Source organism: Lacerta agilis, chromosome 8, assembly GCF_009819535.1.
Source record: "Lacerta agilis isolate rLacAgi1 chromosome 8, rLacAgi1.pri, whole genome shotgun sequence".
Taxonomy (NCBI): domain Eukaryota; kingdom Metazoa; phylum Chordata; class Lepidosauria; order Squamata; family Lacertidae; genus Lacerta; species Lacerta agilis.
In genome coordinates this window covers 83,778,565-83,798,175 of record NC_046319.1, presented here as the reverse complement: position 1 = coordinate 83,798,175, position 19,611 = coordinate 83,778,565, and the positions used below count along the sequence as shown (strand labels likewise).

Below are 19,611 nucleotides of genomic sequence, written 5' to 3'. Positions count from 1 at the left end.
ACCCTCACAACACCTTGCCACCGAAAGGATTTAATTATTTTACTCCGCTGAAGTTTCACCTTCCATTTTCTTCCGTAGACATTCCAGTGTATCAGAAAAGGCAGCTCCCTTTATTTGTCCCAATAGTGCAAAAAGCAAGAAAAAAAACCCTCCATGAGAACATAAGCAGAGCCTGCTGGATCAGACCAATAAGTCCAGCATCCTGTTCTCAGGTGCCTCTTTTGGGAAGCCAGCAAGCAGGATCCGGGCACAAGAGCCTTCTCCCTTCCTGCGGTTTCCAGCACCTGCCATTCAGAAGCATTTACTGCCTCTGTGGCCAGGAGCCCTCGTTGGCCCTCCTCCTCCTCCTCCTTTGTGAATTGGTCCAATCTTTGAAAGCCATCCCAAGTTGGTGCTGTTGCTGCCAGCAGAAGAAAGCAAAGCACGTCCGCATACAATGCAAGGCCTGCCTTCCAGCCCCCTGGTGCTCCAACCTTCAAACTGCAAAGCCCTTCCCCTGCTGAACCATCACCAGGGAGCATAACATGCTTAAGTCCTGAGCCAAAGGAAGGAGCTGCTCCATGGCTGGGAGGAGCAGCATGTGCTGGGCTCTGGTGGGGCTTAGGCAGGTCTGCAGCGAGGGGCTCTGGTGTGTGCAGGACTCAGTGGCCCTTCTTCTTCTTCTTCTCCTTCTGGGCCTTCTTTTCTTTCTTGGGCTTCTTCAGCTTCTTCTGGCGGCCAGTGCCAGGTCCCTGCAGAGGGGGGTGGGGGGAAGCAGAAGATCTTCAACATTTCCCACCAGCTGCAGCAGGAGAGGCCCCAGCAGGCAAAGGAAGTTGGGCCAGGAGCCAGCCCTCTCAATCCAGGGGCGGGTGTGTTGAGGGTGTGCAGTGGGGGGGGGGAATGGATAGGGCTGGCTAGGAAATGGGGACACGGAAGAGGAGAGAGCCTGTGGACACTGCTTTCACCAACTATCAAAGGCCAGTTGGCATCCATGCAGGAGATTTTTACATTGCCCAGAGAATGGTAGAGTAGGAAGGGGTGTGGTGGCCATCTAGTCCAACCCTTTGCAGTGCAGGAATCCTTTGCCCCATGTGGGGCTTGGGAAGGGGCCAAAGTGCCCTGTCTCCGTGCAGAAGGGTCCCAGCCTCAATCCCTGACATATCCAGCTCTGGGGGGGGGGGTGCTGGGTGGAGCTGTTGGCTGAAGCGTTGGGGAGCTGCCTGCACCCAAGCGTTGCCCACAGTCCTGAGATGGAGGGAGTTATTGCTTGTCTCCTAAGAGAGAGCATCTCCACCCCCAAAGGCACACAGAACTGGCAGTAAGCATAACACCCACAAACTCAAAACCTGGGCAAAGAGGCACATCTGAACCTGGACTGGAAAGGGTTTGAAGTCAAGAAGAGGCCAATGGGCACCTAGTCCATCCCACCCCCCTCCTGACGAGGGCCAGCCAGGTGGCCATGGTGGGAGACCCAGGCTGGAGCCCCTCTCCTAGTCTGGTCTCCAGCTGCACTTCTAGGCTTCCATGGACGCGCCCCTCCCGGGAAGGTCTGCAAAAGGAGGGGGTCAGGCCTCTTTCTCCTGGACGGGGGTGTCCCTCTGCCAACCTCCCGCCACCGCCTCTTGCCTTGCGCTCCTGGTCGCTGTCGCTGGAGGAGGAGGAGGAGCTGCTGCTGGAGTCGGATGCAGATCGGGGCCCGCCTTCCTGCAAGGGGGAAGCGGGAGTGAGAGGGGGGGGGTCTCCGCCACTTGCTCCAGCGAGACCGCGGCCCTTGGAAGAGGGGAATGGGAGGGGAGGGACCCCCCAACTCACCGCGAGGCTCTTTCCGGCGCCCTCGACCGCAGAAGGCGCCCCCGACGGCTGGGCAGGCGCATCGCCGCTGCGCGGGCCCGGCTTCATCTCCGCGACGGGCTCGGGCTTCGGGGGGTCGGGCCCCAGCGCTGCAGGCAGAGGAGAGAGCGAAAGAGGCGCGCTAGGGTGACGCGGGGCCTCACCTCGAGGGGACCCAGGCGTCCTGGCCTTGGGGACCCCCGCCGCCCGCAAAAAGAAAGAAAACCCAGCCGTCTTGCCAGGCAGCCCACCCCAACTCACCTGCCGCCAGGTCGAAATCCATCGCGCCAGGTGCGCACTTGCTCCGGTGGGCGACGGCGGGGCGCTTCCCCAAAGGCAGGCGGCGGAAAGGCGAGGCGGCGCCCGGAGAGGAGGGACGCGCGCGCTGGCTCGGGAGCCGCCCCGGAGCGTCCGTCGAGCGCGGGGGACGGGCTTCGGGAACCAGCCCGATGCGTCACCCTCGGCGGGCGGGGCTGCTGCCGCCCCGTCGGGGGGCGCCAGGGGCTTCTCCGGGCCGAGAAGCGCAGAAGTGGCCAAGAGACGGGGAGGTGGGTCTCCGGGGGCCGGAGCTTGGTGGGCATAGGGCGCGCACACCCCTGCCCGCCTGGCCAGACGTCCTGAGCTTAGAGACAGTGTTGTAAGAAAAAACTGCTCCTTTTTCCCTTATGGGCTACCCAAGAGCCCGTATAGAGTCCTTAAGTGGGTCCCCTATCGGTAGGAGAACATATCACAGGCCAGCCAGAGAATATTGAGAAGCAAAGCAACTAGCAAGACTGATCTTTATTCAACTGTTGCAACAGGGTCCCACGCAGGGAGGGAGGAGACGAACCCCGAACATTGGTGTGCTAGTTCTTAGTAGACTTTTGAGATTGCCTCCCCTGTAGCTCAAGAAGACCACCCCCCAAAACATCATACATAGATCACAGGAAGAGGTGGTCCCCAGCAGAAATTTGAGTGTTGCTTCTCTCCTGTCTGCCTTATCTGATTGCCTTTTCGGTTTGCCTTGTACATTTATGAACCCCAGGGTCATCTAGTCTAACCCCAGGAACCAAGAACCCCTGGCAGAGGGCCATCCAACCTGTTAAAAAAAAACCTCCACAAAGGAGGGTTCCTGTCCCACCTGTTCCTGTCCAGCAGCTCTTACCGAGGCAACATATTTCCTTGTTAGGTGAATCCTTTGGGCAGCAGAAAACGGAGGCTGGCTCAGTGCAGCGGGGAAGGTACAGCCATGCCTGCTTTGGTGCTCTGCTCATTGGGGGTGCCTGAATCTTTAAGGGTTGCCCCCCCCCAGTGGTGCAACAGGCCAGCAGGTAGACTTGCAGAGCATCTGCTTCCTGCTTGTTCCAGCCTTAGGCAGGAGGGGGTTATTTTATCACAAGGGGACACAGGAGGGAAGCATGCAAACCCTCTTTGTTCTCCCCTCTGTGCTGTTTTTTTTTGGGGGGGGGGGTTCTGATAGAGAGGAAAATAGTTGCTCTCTCTGCTTACTAAAAACCACAGAGAGAGAGGGGGGGCCACTGCCCCAAAACTGTGGGTCTGGACACCTGCCAAGAGGCAGCTGTGCCTGCCAGGCATTTTCTGTTTCAAGCAGGAAATGTTCCCTTGCACCAGCTTCAGTATAAAGCTTTTGATTTGTATGTGGCTGAATTGTGGCCTTACCTGAATGTGGGGCTTTTGTGGGTGTGGGGCAGGGGAAGGCTAGAGTTCTCACAGGTCCCTCCTTTGGGCAGAGTAATGTGACAGAGGCCAGAGAGGCTTGTCCTGGTAATAATAATAATAATAATAATAATAATAATAATAATAATAATAATAAATACCCCACCCATCTGGCTGGCCACTCTGGGCAGCTCCCAATAGAATATTAAAAACACGATGTAACATCAAACATTTCCCTAAACAGGGCTGCCTTCAGACGTTTTCTAAAAGTCAGGTAGTTGTTTATTTCCTTGACATCTTGTGGGAGGGTGTTCCACAGGGCGGGCGCCACCACCGAAAAGGCCCTCTGCCTGGTTCCCTGTAACCTCTTCTTGCAGTGAGGGAACCACCGGAAGACCCCCAGAGATGGACCCCGGTGTCCGGGCTGAACGATGGGGGTGGAGACGCTCCTTCAGGTATTCTGAGCTAGACTCCCCTCTCCACAACAGGAGTCGCCCCAGGTGAACACACAGAACGGGCCTGGAGCAGGAATGGTACCCAGGCAGCTGCCCCCAATGGCTTTGTCCTTGGGGGGGGGGTGCAGAGACAGACCAGGCTTTTAGGCTTTCCCCCAGGTGGGGGGCAGAGGTTGCTGCCTCTCTGCCTTCCTTCCCTCTCAAGAGCCAGGGGTCCCCCCCAAAAGATACGCACACCCCTCCCCTCTCCCGCTGTCCAGCACAAGATTACTCCAGCCACCGCAAGGGTTTGATCTGTTTTATTCAAAGACCTTCCAGATTTAAAAAGGCAATTAAAAGAACAATTCCAAAAGATTCAATGCAATCAACTTTCAATTTTTTAAAAAAGTATAAAAACCCACTGAATGCTACACACAAGTCAGATTTTGCTGAGAGAGAGGCACCCTGGCTGCCCACCAAGGGGAGGGGAGCTGCTTGTCTGGAGGCAGGAAGGGTCCCGCTCCGACAGAACAAAAGCAGCCCCAGAACGAGGGAGGGAGGGAGTCTGCCTTGCAGGGCAGTCGCTCCAGCTCCTGGGGGCGAATGCGGAATAAGTGGGTGTCAGTTCCTTGTTTTCTCCAGAGGAGGAGGTCCAGCAGCCTCAGCTCCAAGGGAGGACCCAGACAGACAAGCAGGCTCCACGATTCTGAAGTAAGCGGCCTGCTTGTTCCTCCCGCCTGCCAGCCCTGCAGCTGGAGCCTGGCGGTGCCTGACAGATCTGGAAGATGCAGACATGTTCGGTGCAGCCAGTCCCAGAAGCACAAGATGATTTCAAGGCCACAGAGGAGGACTTGGACCAAACTGAAAACCTGCCTCCCATTTTATTTTTCCTCCTGAAGCTCCTGCTGCTGCTGCAATGACTCTGGCAGGGACCAGAGGCCACACCTGGAAAGCACACCTGTGAAGGCCAGGAGAGAGGAGAGGCTGGTTCTGCCCCAGAAAGGGGCCAGGGTGGAGGGATGGATGGGGAAGCTGCAGGTGGAAGGAAGGGAAGGCGGCGGCGGCGGCGGCAGCTCAGGCAGAGACAGAGAGGAAAGGCCTCTCCGGCAAACGTGAAAAAACCAGAACTCACTTCAATTGATCCAAAACAAACGGGAGAAGCCAGCAGAGTTGGACACACACGGAAATAAACCTTGGACAAGGCAGGAGCAGCTCAAGGAGGAGCGGAAGGGGCCAAAGCAAAGCAGGCCTTGAAGGGGGGGTCATCCTGTCTGCCTGGGGAGTGTCTTTCTGAGGAGAGGAAGGCCAGGGCCAGTCCCCTTTCGGGTAAGCACAGCACCTGTGGCCAGACTTGGCTTGTGGGGCTCAGTGACACCCAGTGGGGTTTGTCTGGGGCTGTGAGAAATGGCTGGAGTCTCCCTCGAAGCAGCAGCAACAGCAGCCGCCACCGTCGCCTCCTCCTCCCCCCCCACCCCCTCGCAACAAGAGACCATAAAACAGACGGCAAAGTCCACAAAGTCCTCCTCCCCACCCCCACGCATCGTGGTGCACCAAAGACAGGCAGAAGCAGGGCATTTCTGACCCGACAGAGACTTTGACCTCTCTTCCCCCCCCCCCCGCCCCTAATCCTCAACTCTCAGGAGCAGCGCTGTGAACACCGGGGGAGGGGGAAAGAGTGGACATTCAGGGACGCTTCCCTCCCTCCCCTACAAAGCAAAGTTTCCTACCCTTGGGGAGGAGGAGAAGAGGGCCCCCGCCAGGCCAATTTCTCACCCTCTACCTTCACATCTCTATCCTGCAGTCAGGAGACACAGCTTCACAGAGTCGGGGACTCCAGTGTTGTGCCCCCTCCCCCAAAAAAACACCCACTGTAAGAACTGGGCTTCGCCGCCTGCGTTTAGCATCTCCCACAGACCAGACCCACCGGAATCTGGGAACGGCAGTGGATCCCAAGGCTGGGGAGGGGCCCCCAACTTGCACTGCTTGCGGGCTGTGGCATTGAGGAGGGTGGCTGTGATAAATGGGGGGGAGGGGCAGGCCGCCCATCTTGGGGCTCTTACATTTGCCCAGGCGCCCTTCTCTTCCATGTTTGGGGCATAGGCCTCCCCCATGCCCCAAGTAACCTTTCCGGGGAGGTGGGGCCCCAGATGTAGCCCCCCCCTGCCCCCCGACCGTGTTCCTGCTCCTGGCGGCTGTGCTTAGAAGAGAAGGGGCGAGCAAACTTGGAGAGACAAGCAACGTCATGAGAAAAGAGCCCCCTCCCTGGGAGAGATTTATGATCCAAGCGTGTTCTACAAAGCTGGCCCCAGAGAGGGGGCGGGCAGGGCAGGGGGAGAGCACCACGTCTCCATTATTTACATGCAGCTGGAGCCCCAGCCGGCAAGAGGGAGCCCGCCTACCCCTGGCGCTCAGAGGGTGTAGGCGTTGCTCATCAGGTACTCCTTGTCATCCAGGGTGGTCCATACTGGCCCCAGGCTCAGCTGCGGGTTCCTCCGGCAGATCTTGACCAGGAAGAGCACCATGGAGCCCAGCAGGGCAGCCGCCATCAGGGCCAACAGCACCGCCAACACCACTGCTGCAGAGGGGAAAGGGTTAAAGTGTCAGGGGAAGTTATTATGAAGCTGCCTGTGTTACCTGGATCAGAGAATGGATTAAGTTAGAAAATACAGATCTGTTAGATCTGGAAGGTCATGATAACAGATTTGGGTGGCACGCTTATTTGTGGTATAACAAAGGGAAAATACACAAAGGATTTCATAACCATATAATCAGGAGATCACTCTTCATAGCATGGGAGAAAAATAAAGATTAATTAGAACAAAAAACCCAATGGTTGTTGTCTCCAGTAGAAGCAACCTCAATAAAACAAATAAATAGGGAAGGAAAATGGCTCGAGGAATTTGAAGAGATCAGAGAACACGTATATGACTGGTTGCAGCGGAGACTTCTTGGCCCCCAGGAAGAGAAACCAAGAGATATTGCCTCTTCCCCACCCACGGCCAGGAACCGAGGTGGCGATTCCTGCCTTTGGGGACGCCCTTCTGACTGTGCCACCTTAAGGCCACTTCCCCAAATGGGAAGCTCCAGAGAGAGGCTGGAGGCAGAGCCAGGAAACCTGCCAGCTGAGAGGGTGGCTGGGGGCCAAGAGCGGATGCACCCAAGCGACAGACCCCCGAGGGTGCCCCGCAGCACCCTTGGCAAATCTCCTCTGGATTTCAGAGGCTCCCCCAAACACTGTCGGCTTGCATTGCTTAGTGCAGAAAGTACTGATCTGATGTGTCGCTTCTTGTTAATTCAAGAGGGTTCGGGAAGCTTCTCTGTTTGAAAGATGCAAGCAGAAGGTTCCTGATGTTTGGGTTATTCCTTCAGAAAAGCAGAGCTGGTTTAAACTGGCCCTGCCATCCCTTTCAGTCACGGTCATGCAAACTATAACCGTAAGGCCAGAAGGAGCCTGGGCTTCGCTTTCTCTTTCTATCTCTCTTCCTTCTGCTGTTCTGTACATAGTATGCTTAGTCTTATTATAAGTTATGGTAAGTTTAAGTTAAATCTGCTGCAATTGGACAGGGCAAATCCTTGAATGTTTTGGATTTGTGACCATTCTGCTCCTTTGCCTTCAGTAGCAGTAAAGCTCTGCTGGATGAAACGCAATGGCCTCTGGTCTATTTTAGGGGAATCCTGCATTTTTTGGGAATCCTGTTTTTACTCTGCTAACTATATGTCAGAGCTCTGGTCTGGATCAATATCAAGTAGAATTTAAATGACAAACACTCCAGGCCCTGGCCTCCTCCAGGAGAGTCAGAGGCCTGGCGCTGCGACCCCCTCCCCTCCCCACCACAACTCCCCCCTCCAGGCACCTACCTCTGGTGGAGTGGATCATGGGGTCCGGGAAGAGGTGGCTGTGCTGCTTGGGCTCCAACGGCTCTTCCGTTAACTCTGAAAAGGGGGGAGAATGCAAGGTGAGCCCTGCGGCTGGATCAGGCCCAAGGGGGAAACACTGGGTGTTCCAATAGGGAACCCCAAAGCAGGGTCCGAGCACCAGAGCAACAGTCTTCCCTCCTGGGGTTTCCAGCGACAGGGATTCAGAAGCATGGCTTCCCTGACTGTGCCCAGGAGCCACGCAGAGCCCTCTCCTCCAGGACAAAAAGGCAGCTGGTGAGAAGGGGCTGGGCAGCAGCCGCTGCCTCCCTGTCCTGTCCTGGGGAGCTATGGGCCAAAAGTGCTGGTTTTGACCTATAAATGGCTGACGACCGCAATACCTCCAGGACCACCTCTTTCCATGTGAACCTACCTGGACCCTGAGATCATCTTCTGAGGCCCTCATTCGTGTGCCTCCTCCTCGAGAGGTCTGGAGGGTGGCAACACAAGAACAGGGCCTTCTCTGCAGTGGCTCCCCGTCTGTGGAATGCTCTCCCCAGGGAAGTTCACCTGGCACCTTCATTACACACCTTTAGGCGCCAGGCAAAAACGTTCCTTTTTAACCAGTCCTTTGGTTGACCTGATGGACATCCTATACCAGTGATGGCGAACCCGTGGCACGCGTGCCACAGCTGGCACGCAGAGCTCTCTCTGCTGGCACGCCAGGGGCGGGGAAATGGCGCCGCCGCGCAGCTCTGCTCATGCGTCCTGCCAGCGCAGGCGCAGCAGCAGACAGCAGCAATTTCCCTCCTTGGCGCCTGTCCCAGTGGTGTTTGGCTGCTGCTGCTGCTGCTGGCTGCTGCGGAGGATTCGACGCGAGGCGGCGACGACGACGAGGTAACAGCAGCGGGGGCTGGGCCAGGGGCGGCGGGTGGTGGGTGAGGGGGAAGCCCTCCTTTTGAGCGCTGCGAGGGGGGGGAGTGGAGACGGCGCTGCTCATTGTGCTGCTGCCTCTCAGGCTTCGCTCTTCCCTCTCGCGCCTCCCTGCCTCCCTCTCTCCATCTGCACCCAGCCATCTCTCTCTCTCTCTCTCTCTCTCTCTCTCTCTCTCTGTTGCCCCTCCCTCGGGCACCTTCGCCCCTTCTCGCCCTTTTTCTCTCCCCTCGCTCCTCATATTCCCTTCCTTTTGCGCTGCTGGTCTCCTTCAGCCTCCTCCTGATTCTCGTTCGCTTTCTGTCCCTTTCCCTTCCTCCTTTCCTGCTCCTCTTTGCGTCCTTTCCATTTCTTCCACCCCAGCCCCAGCCCCAGCATTTCCTTCAGCCTTCTCCACTCCACTTTTCTTTTCTTTTCTCCCATCCGCATTGCATATTCTCCTGATGGGATGTGGGTTTGCATTGTAAAAACATCTCTTCTTGCTGGGGGCAAAAAGGATATTTATGAAGGACACAGCAGGCATGGAGAGGCAATTTAACCATTTCCTCCCATGCTGCAGCCCTAAGGACTGTTGCTCTTCTGAGGTCAATTCCTAATTTGCTTTGGAGAGAGCCTCCCGTGTTAACATTTGCATTTCCTACCAATGCAAATAGCAATTTCAAAGGGGTGGTTTTCATAAGGACCACAATAGGTGTGGAAAGGGTTGAACTCTCCATCTGCTGTGGCCCTGATTATTATCAACTGCCCCAATTGATGCTATTTGCATTTAAAACAATAACAGCAAGCCAGCACACTGGATGCAAAGACACATTTAACATCACATCTTGCTTGCCCCTAGAAATGCTTGTAAGGAAAAAGAAAAAGAAAACCTTTTGGAGCAGCACTATAATCTCTATCTGTTACTGCTATTCAGAGACTGTGCATAAGATGAGTTATTTCCACTATGCTAACACATATATCTGCCTGACCAGCAGCTTAATTTTAGCACATATTCTGTTAAAGTGATCCATTTATTTATTCGATATAAAAATTCTGTCAATGTTCTACTTCTGCCTGTGTCTCCATCTGTTCACGAAGATCCACAAATACCATTTGGACACAATTTCAGATGCAGTGTTCAGAACTGGGCTCTATAAGTACTTGACATCCTGATCATATGCATATTGTTTCAGTCTGAATCAAAGTTGAAATAGTAACAAACTATCTAAATATCACCTCCTGGCAAATAGAAGGGGAAGAAATGGAGGCAATGAGAGATTTTACTTTCTTGGGCTCCATGATCACTGCAGATGGTGACAGCAGTCACGAAATTAAAAGACGCCTGCTTCTTGGGAGAAAAGCAATGACAAACCTAGACAGCATCTTAAAAAGCAAAGACATCACCTTGCTGACAAAGGTCCGTATAGTTAAAGCTATGGTTTTCCCAGTAGTAATGTACGGAAGTGAGAGCTGGACCATCAAGAAGGCTGATCGCCAAAGAATTGATGCTTTTGAATTATGGTGCTGGAGGAGACTTGAGAGTCCCATGGACTGCAAGAAGATCAAACCTATCCATTCTTAAAGAAATCAGCCCTGAGTGCTCACTAGAAGGACAGATCCTGATGTTGAGGCTCCAGTACTTTGGCCACCTCATGAGAAGAGAAGACTCCCTGGAAAAGACCCTGATGTTGGGAAAGATGGAGGGCACAAGGAGAAGGGGACGACAGAGGATGAGATGGTTGGACAGTGTTCTCGAAGCGACTGGCATGAGTTTGGCCAAACTGCGGGAGGCAGTGAATGATAGGCGTGCCTGGCGTGCTCTGGTCCATGGGGTCACGAAGAGTCAGACACGACTGAACGACTGAACAACAACAACAAGGCTTGTTCCATACAATGTCAGTCTGGCATATAATCATTATTACAAGTTGAGTATCCCTTTGTCTAAAATACATGCACATGTAGAGTTTATGGTTTTTTTCAATAAAAAACTGTAACATTGAAAACTTTGTTATTGTGTTTTACTTTTACTTTTAAGACTGCAAATGTTTGGACAACTGTAGGAGTTTTTTCTAACTAAAAACCTCGATATTCAGGTTTAATTGCAGTGTTGGCACTTTGAAATAAAAAAGTTTTTTTCCGCTGCAGTTTGGGCACTCGGGCTCAAAAAGGTTCGCCATCACTGTCCTATACCCTTTTAAAATGTGGCTCTTTTGGGGGGGGGTATTATTGGGTTATTGTTCTTCTTTTGATTTTATATATTGTGATCTTTTCCGTGAACTGCCCTGAGCCCTCTGGGTATAGAGCGGTATATAAATTCAATCCATCCATCCTTCAATGCTCCAGCAGGAGAAGCCACGGGGAATTGCGAGTCCTCAGAGCCCAGTCCCAATGGAGGCCTGGTAAGGACGGGATCGGGGCCTTCCTGGCAGGGAGAAGCGAAGGAAGGAGCTCACTTCTAAAACGCCTCTAAGCAGCAGCCAGGGGCGCCCATTGCCACATCCAGGAAACCTTGAGGCTTAAGGAACTGGATGGGCCGCATTCAAGGCTTTGGCAAATGGCCCTCCTGGAAAAGGCGCCCCACAAACTAATAGGATCGAAAGGGCAGAGCTGGAACGACCGGTTTTCTTGCTATATGACAAGGCATGACAAGATACGCCTTCGACAAACACTGAGGCGCATCGAGCCACCAGGACAAACACCCGGCTCACCTGAGACCATGTAGAACCTCTAATCTCCTTTAGGATGGGACTCCCAGGTGGAGAACGCTTTTATTTCTCTAAATCTTTATTCTTTGCAAAGGGAACATACTCTGGAGCAGTGCTGGATCTTTGCCCTTTAGTCCCTCCATACCGTGATGCTTCTGTGGTTTAAATTTTTTGGTTCCCTTTTCTCTCTTTTTTTGCCCTTTTTTCCTTTGCTAACCAATAAAAGTTTTAAAAAGAAGGGAGTGAGGAGTCTCTGGAACGTTTCCAAATCTCCTTGGATTTTGTGGAGAGGAGGGAATTGGGGGGGGGCAAGGAAGCTTCCCACAAAGGAGCCCTGGGGGGAGCTCTGGCCTGGGCGCCCAGCCGGCCCCTCCTTACCCCCGTCTCTGGCGCACTGGAGACAGTGCTCCTCGTAGTCGTAGTTGTTCTTGTTGCCCCCACAGCCGCCAAAGATGAACATCTTGCAGGTCCGGGTCTCCAGGTCAAAGTGCCAACGGGGGAAGGCTCCGCGGCAGCGGCCAACCTCTGGGGGGGCAGCGCAGAACTCTGCGGGGGGGGAGGAGGAAAATGAGACTCAAAGGTGCCCTTGGAGAGAGGCCAGAAGTGGCGGGGGGGGGCTGGAGCCACCTCTCCCCCTTCAGCTGCCACCCCTGCCCCACAGAAAGGCACCCCGGTTACCTTGGAAGCCCTTTCGGTCGTCTCCCGGCAGGCGGCGGTGTCCGGATCCAGACGCGGCTGTCAGGGAGGGAAGGCGGAGCAAGTCAGTCCAGAGCCCACGCCTGGCCCCTTTGGCAAACTCCTAGACGCCCCTGCGAGGAAGGCCACCCATTCTCGGGGGGGGGGGGTTAGGGTGCCCTGAGTCTCCCTGTGCAAGGAGGGCCCAGGCATAGAGCTCCCTCCCAGTCCCCCCCCCCCGAGACTTTCTTACCCATCTCCCGGCCTCTTACCCTTGCTGGTGGGTGCTGCTGCTTCTCCCTCTGTGCCCCCCCTGCCGCCATCTGAAAGCCAAGAGAGAGGGTGTCAGGCGGCCGCAGCCAAGACTCCCCAAGGTGGGCAACGAGCCGGAGGGGGGAGGAGACCACGAGTCTCCCAATGTGCGAAAAGCAGGAGAGGCTGAAGGAGCGTCTCCACCCCCATTGTCCAGCCCGCACACTGAGGTCCAGCTCTGAGGGCCTTCTGGCAGTTCTCCCCCCTGCGAGAAGTGAGGTTACGGGGAAGCAGGCAGAGGGCCTTCTCGGTGGTGGCGCCCGCCCTGTGGAACACCCTCCCATCAAATGTCAAGGAAAGAAACAACTCTCTGGCTTTTAGAAGACACCTGAAAGACCCCTTTCAGGTGTGATGTTTTGTTGTATTTTTAATATTCTGTTGGGAGCCACCCAGAGTGGCTGGGGAAACCAACCAGATGGGCGGAGTATAAATAAAAAATTATCGATGATAGTTATATATACACATATAACAATTAATACAATTAATTTTAATTTGTAAACAATTAAAACCTTTGGCAGGATTAGAGTAATGCTTGTAATATACAGAAAAATAGATAATATTCTTTTAACAACTTAGAGGAAGTAAGATAAGCAGATGGAAAATTGGGTTGATAACGGTAACCCTGGAAGGGCGGAGGGAAGCCAAGGGATTCAAAGAATCCTAAATGAGGAGGTGAATGATGTGTTTGAATTTAAATGTTATGTAAAACTTAGTAAAAAATATATTTTTTTGAAAACAATTGATACACTTCTGTAAAGCCACAGGTGGTTCACCTGCACCAGAACACACCCCACACTTACCTGCAGCGCAGATCTGGCGACACTTGTCGACCGAGCCAAAGTTGTTGGCGTTTCCCCGGCAGCCGCCGTAGATGAACTCCTGGCAGGCCTGGCTGGAGGCGTTGAACCACCACCGGGGGAAGGCAGCCCGGCAGCGTCCCACCACCTTGGGCAGGTAGCAATCGTCTGGAAGGAAGCAGAGGGGGCCAGCATGCTCAGTGGCTCTTGCGACAAGGAGGAGGGGACCTATCCAGTCGCGCGGGGGGGGGGGGTTAGAGCAGTGCCGGATTTACGTATAAGCTAAAGAAGCTCTAGCTTAGGGCCCCACTCTCTTGGGGGCCCCCCAAAAAATAAATGGGAAAAAACCCTGGATGTACATTTCCAAAATGTAAAGTAAAAAACAAATAAAATAAAACCTACATACAGCAACAGTGTTTTGTGTTGTGTCGGCTCCTATGATATCAGTCATGGGCCCCGCCTGCTAGCCTGCTCCCTCAAGTATCCCTGGCTTGCTCCTTTCTATATATAGGGTGCCCACATTCTGCATGGACTGGTTGCATGGCAGCATGCGCAAATGGCTTGAGATACCTACGAGGTCCATCAATTACCACATATAGCATATATTCAACACAAAAAAGCGACCATTTGTTGTTGACAAAGGACAGCTGAGCATAGAAAGGGCCCCATTACCGTCAGGAACTGAGGGCCGCATCAAACCTCAATCCTGCCCTGGGTTAGAGTGCTGGAGCAGGACCTGGGAGACCAGGATTCGAATCCCTGCTTCAGCCATGAAGCTCACTGGGTTTATCTTTATTTTCCCCCCCCCAAAAAAATGGGGAAGGGCCTCAAAGTTTTAGGAAATAGGAGCCTACACAACACAAAACACTGTTGCTGTATGTATGTATGTATGTATGTATGTATGATTTTATTTTAATCTTATATTTTGGAAATGTACATCCAGTTGTTCTTTTCCTTTAATTTTTTGGGGGCCCCCAACCGAATGGGGCCCTAAGCTATAGCTTGTTTAGCTTATATGTAAATCTGGCACTGGATAGATAGATACAGGGCTGTCTTAAGCATATCTGGCGCCGTGGTGCAAAGCTCCCTCCGGCGGTGCCCCCCCCTTTCCTAGGGTTTTTTAGGGAGGACGGCGGTGCCGGCGGGGCTGGAGAGCAGCTTCTCCAGTGGGGAAGAGGCGGAGGCTGGATGCGGCGCCTCCCAGCTCAGTTGGCCGCTTTGTGCCGCGGTGGCCATGGCAGACGGAGGCTCCGGGTGCGGTGCTGCTTCAGCGTGGCATGGCGGAGGCGGGCGAGGAGGGCAAGCTGATGCCGGGAGGCGCCATGTCCAGCCTCTGCCTGTTCCCTGGCGCCCTGACACCCTGCGCCACTAGCCTCTATGGGTAAGACACCCCTGGATGGATGGATGGATAGGTAGGTAGGTAGGTAGATATTGCTGTTTCCCTCTCTCCCTGACTGCTCCAACTGCCAGTCTCCAACTGACACCCAACAGCCAACACAATCGGCCAACTGGCGCCCATTTCTGGAGGCCTCTGTGAACCAGAGTCACAGCCTCCACAGGGAAGGTGCTGCTTCTAAACAGGATTCAACTACATTTTGGGGCGGACGATTCCCATTCGCTTCTCACACAGATAAGCCAAGTTTGCCCAGAGAGTCTTTGCTTCCTGTTTATGTTACTGGAGTTCTCTGCTTGCTAGCTAACTGAGGAGTTAGATGTAGATCTAAATATGGACCTGGGCGGCCCTTTGGAGTTAATCTGCTCTCAGGCTCACAGTGTGTTTGTTTTTATAACGTTCCTAGCTATTAAAAGATAAAATCTCAATAATAAAGGAAGGGAGAGCGCGGAAGGCGAGCCGGCGGCTGCGGCACGACGAGAGGGAAAGTGTGCCTCTGAGCATACACAGGCTGCCTTCCCTTAGCCCAGCCCCCAGGATGATGCTCCTCCCCACCAGGCCTCCTCCGTTGGTGACAAAGCAGCAGCAACCTCAAGAGAACTTTCTCCAACCACTGGCAAAACCCTTCACATGGGCAGAGGCACAGCCGCCCTCGACTACGGTGGCCCCCCAGTCTGCCCAGGGGGGGCAAGGGGAGTCAATTCTTCCCTCCATGCGAAGCAGTCTGGGGGGGGGTCTAGTTTACAGGTAGGTAGCCATGTTGTCTGCTGTAGTCGAAACAAAATAAAAAATAAAAAATTCCTTCCAGTGGCACCTTAGAGACCAACTAAGTCTGTTCTAGGTATGAGCTTTCGTGTGCATGCACACTTCTTCCGGGGGGGGGGGTATCCTTTGCACAGAGGCCAGGCCACACCTGGGAGAATTCTCCCTTCTACACGCCTGGCAGTTGTCCGTTAGGTTACCCTCTTAGAGAAGACCTGTTCAACCGGTAGATCCCCGGGGTGCTCCTGATTGATCTCGGGATTAAATAAAGTGGACAATGAATGTCCCTGCCCCCCCCCCGTCCCCGGTGCTAGGTCCCATCGCAGAGTGGGGGAAGGAGGGAGGGCGGCCGACTGTTGTGTGAGAGATTTTTTGCATTGCATTCCCGCCCCCCCCAAAGAAAGCTCAGCAACTCTTGGCAATGACAATGGGTAGATCACTGCCGATTTTTTTTTATATTGGGAGTAGATCGCAGTCTCTTGGGAGTTGGACGTGCCTGTCATAAAGGAAGGGGATGTAGGAGGAGAGAAAGGACCCAAATAAAAGTGTCAGGGAAAGAGGGACTACTCGGGAGGAGCAGGGAGGCAGAGAGGAGCAAGCGGGGTCACTGGGTTATAGAGAACAGCCACCCATAATCTCTACAGATTCATCCTCCTCCTCCTCCAGCCCCCGTCAGGAAATGTCTCCGGAAGAGAGGGAGATGCCAGTCTTGGGGATGACAGAACAGAGGCCCAGCACCGTCAGTCACAGACAGGAAGATGAGCCGGGGGGGGGGGGAGAGAGGGAGGAGACGCAGATGTCATTTTAGGGTGCCGATCCGTTGGTTGTGTTGACGGGCAAGAGGAAGCCCGCCACTCTGAGGAACTGAAACTGACTGAGCAGTCATGGCTGCAGAGACTCTGTAATTCCATTATGGACAAGAAATAGTTTTAGCTTCCCTAAAGGCTTGTCGTTAGTCATGAGCAACATCCAAGGGAAGGAGTAACTCCCTGACAAAAAGCAAAATGTCTCTCCGTGTCTAAGGAGACAGTATCAACTGAACAGCTTAAAACTTTAATAAGTCCTCTTCTTAGGAGATGCTGGAAGAATTTAGGGGGCGTCTCTTAGCATTATTGTTATTGACATATTCATTTGTACCCCACCTTTTTCCCTGACAGGAACTCAAGGCGGCTTACAGTTGAAAACAAGAACAGCTCAAGTTCTCTGACAAATTGGTCCAACAAAGCATGGCCAAAAAAAAAAGCACTTGTGGAAAAATCAGATCATAAAAGGAAATTGGCCCACGGCCTGAAGCACAAAGACTCTTCTGTAACTGAATCGCGCCAGTGGCCAGGCCAAGAAATGGAAATGAGAGGACGTCCTTCACAGCAGAAAACCTTTTTGGCTAACTTTAAACTGTTTATCGCCTTCTGTAGAAACAGTAGTTTGGGGAGAAGAATTTGTGTTGCTCGGTTGATATTTTGCATGCATTGCCTTAGAATCACCTTCTGGGTTAGGATGGGATATTCCAGTATTTATCCGTGCAGTATGATTTTATAAAAACCGAACTGCTGGACTATGCTGAAATGCCAAAACTGACTGGGAGACTCAGGAATCAAGAAGATAAGGACTTTAAATTATTATTGTGATTTGTTTTTGTAAAAAAAAATTTTACAAAAAAAAAAGATTTATTTTTAAAAAAATTAAGAGGTGGGGGTAGCCCTGTTCTGCTCTTTTGCAGGTTTAAGGAAGGTGAGCGGGGCACGGAAGGAATAACCAAGACCCCAAAGTGGGACACGGGGGAAGTTTCTGGTGGAGGCGGAAGGATGCAAAACTAGCGGGGTTGTTGTAAGAAAACTTGCAGTGTTAAGGATTTGTACCTTTTTATATTTATTTAAAGATTTGTGATTAATGGAATAAATGGGAAAATGTATAAACGCTATGACGTAAGAATGAATGATGGAAACCATGAGACGGGAGGGAGGGAAGTCGAAGCTCGATTGAGCAAATACGTAATGAGTACAATAAGGATTTGTTTAAATGTAATAAAATGAAAACTTTATAAATATAATAATGATAATAGAAAGGAAGGATGCCCTGTGCAGGATGATGCCCCCTCCCCAGAGCCAGACGGCCTGGTGACTCCTGGTGACTCAGGGAGAGCGGCTCCGGTGACCTCACCACAAACAGGCTGAACCAGTTTGTCTGCCCAGCCCTGCAGAACCCAGTCCGATCAGGTTCCCTTCCCACCTGGCCAGGCCAGTTCAGGAGGAGGCCGCCTGGAAGCCTGACCCAGAAAGGCTGTTTTCTTTCGCCCACAAAGCAGGTTTCTGTGCTCACAGGTGCACTCTCGCCCTCTCTAACAAAATACAGTAAAGAGCTCTCTGGACCAAGCTCAGCGCAGCCGGAGCGCAAAGCCCAGCCATGGAGAATCTCTGTCCTTGCGCTGCAGGGGGTTGGACTGGATGACCCCTGGAGTCCCCTCCAACTCTCCACTTCTGTTTTCTTGCCGCCTTGGGTCCAGGGAGCACAGCCTAAAAAACCCACCCTGGGGTGGCAGCCAGGAAAGAGCTTTCCGATAATAAAACAAAACCCACCAGGAGTTCTGCAGGCGGACAGGAGTCCTATCCCACATAATTCCCAAACTGGCATGGCAAGAGTGCCAGGGGGGGCACAACAGTCGGCCCATTGTGCCATCACTGCCTCTGCCAATCCCCCCACTCGGGACCCAACCCTTCCCTCCAGCGAGGAGCAAACACAGGGGGGGGGGGAGAAACCCAGCCAGATGTATAAATAATAAATTGTTGTTGTTGTTGTTATAAACACACAACTTCCTCGACTTTAAGAGGAGACACCATCTGGGCAGCAGCCCAGGGCGAGTGGGGCAAGTCAGTCCCCTGGCACAGACCTATGGGGCCGGCCCCTGTCCAGGGCTATAAGCGGGGTGGGGTCTCTCTCCTCCCAGCCCTTCCACCTTCCACGCCTCGCGCAGAATTCGCACCTGCCACCAGGTACAGAGGAACTGAACCAGGAACAAAGAGCACACGCGGGGGGGGGGCTTGGCAAACACACCTGGGCACAGACAGTCCCGGGCAGAGAGATCACTTCCTCCTCCTGCCGGGGGGGGGGGAGGGGAACCTGCTCACCTTCGCCGGGAAGCCGCGCCTCGCCTCCCCCCCCCCCATCCGAATGGGGCCACCCCCTCCCAAGCCCCGCGCGGGCCCCATAGAGCCACAGGAGGACCACGGCGGAGGGGGGGAGCCCCCCACCCCCCAAAAACAAGGGATCGGGCAGCCATTGTCCCTCGGGGAGGGGGAGGGGCCCGCAGAGAAGCCCCGCCCCCTTGCGCGGCCCGGTGGGGGGGGAGCCCGGCAGTCGACGGCGCCCCCTCCCCGAAAAGAAAACAGGAGGGAGAGAGAGAGAGAGAAAGAAAGAAAGAGAGAAAGAACCCCCCCCCCGTTTTTTCCCGACCCCCCCTCACCTGGCAGCGCCTCGGCGGCGGCGCCCAGCACCATCGCGGCCATCAGGATCAGCCCCGCGCTGCGCCCCATCCTGGCTGCCTGAGAAGCCCCAACTGCGCTCTCCGCGCCCGCCGCCCCCGGACCCCGCAGGTGAGCCCCGCCCCCCGCGCCCAGGCCGCCAACCGCCGCGCCCCACGTCACAAGGGAGGGAGGGAGCCGGCCACGCCCCTCGGCGCACCTGCACCTGGGCGGGGCCGGGGAGAGGAAGAGGCCACGCCCCTCCGGCAGGGCTCCGGTTGCTGCCGGCCCGTGTCCGGCGCGATCGGATCCTGCTGCCGTGCCGCGGGAAGAAGGCGGCCCCGGCTGCAGGCAGTTCTCCGGGATCCCGGCGGAGGGAAGTCAGGGCGGGACAGGCAACGCCAAGGGGGGGCGCCGGGGGGGGCAGCGGATAAAATCATCTTCTTCTTTGGCGATCCCTCGTAGCCGAGTAAGATTGTCTTCCATGAACAGGGTCCTAACAAGAGACCATGGAGTCACTGTCCGGGAAATTCCGGGCGTATGGCAGTGCCGGTTGCCAGTTCATTTGTTCAGCCTGGGTCATATTCCCCTTTGGAGATGGGTTTCCCATCTGGCTATGGCGAGTCTGGTTTTTCTTCTTCTTCTTCTTTGGCAATCACTCATAGCCAGGTAAGACGGTCGTCCATGAACACGGTCTTAACAATGAGTCCATAAGTGACGTTGTTGTTGTTGTGGGACATGTCAGTCAAATCCAACATTCCGAGAGAGGACTAACTGCCTCCATGTGACAGTCAGTTTGGTCCGCTGCTCAGTTAGGCTGCTGCTGATAGAAGTGTTAAG

General features: G+C 54.1%; 2 protein-coding genes across 3 annotated transcripts; both read right to left on the bottom strand.

Annotated features, from left to right (window-relative positions):
- Positions 1–245: 245 nt before the first annotated feature.
- Positions 246–2,200, bottom strand: LOC117052505 (ADP-ribosylation factor-like protein 6-interacting protein 4). Of its 2 annotated transcripts, XR_004427261.1 has the most exons (5): positions 2,074–2,200; positions 1,795–1,922; positions 1,609–1,686; positions 587–731; positions 246–556 (listed from the first exon to the last, which is right to left on the bottom strand). XR_004427261.1 is itself a non-coding variant. In XM_033159492.1 (4 exons), the coding sequence occupies exons 1-4, from the start codon at positions 2,093–2,095 to the stop codon at positions 642–644; spliced, it is 318 nt and encodes a 105-aa protein (XP_033015383.1). In that variant the 5' UTR covers positions 2,096–2,200; the 3' UTR covers positions 246–641. The 2 variants fall into 2 exon arrangements, 1 of the variants encoding a protein (XP_033015383.1); XM_033159492.1 differs by having other exon boundaries at positions 246–731.
- Positions 2,201–6,142: 3,942 nt separating this feature from the next.
- Positions 6,143–18,879, bottom strand: SPINT2 (serine peptidase inhibitor, Kunitz type 2). Its single transcript, XM_033158642.1, has 7 exons — positions 18,774–18,879; positions 13,162–13,326; positions 12,322–12,372; positions 12,053–12,109; positions 11,753–11,920; positions 7,761–7,835; positions 6,143–6,477 (listed from the first exon to the last, which is right to left on the bottom strand). The coding sequence occupies exons 1-7, from the start codon at positions 18,841–18,843 to the stop codon at positions 6,311–6,313; spliced, it is 753 nt and encodes a 250-aa protein (XP_033014533.1). The 5' UTR covers positions 18,844–18,879; the 3' UTR covers positions 6,143–6,310.
- Positions 18,880–19,611: the final 732 nt, after the last annotated feature.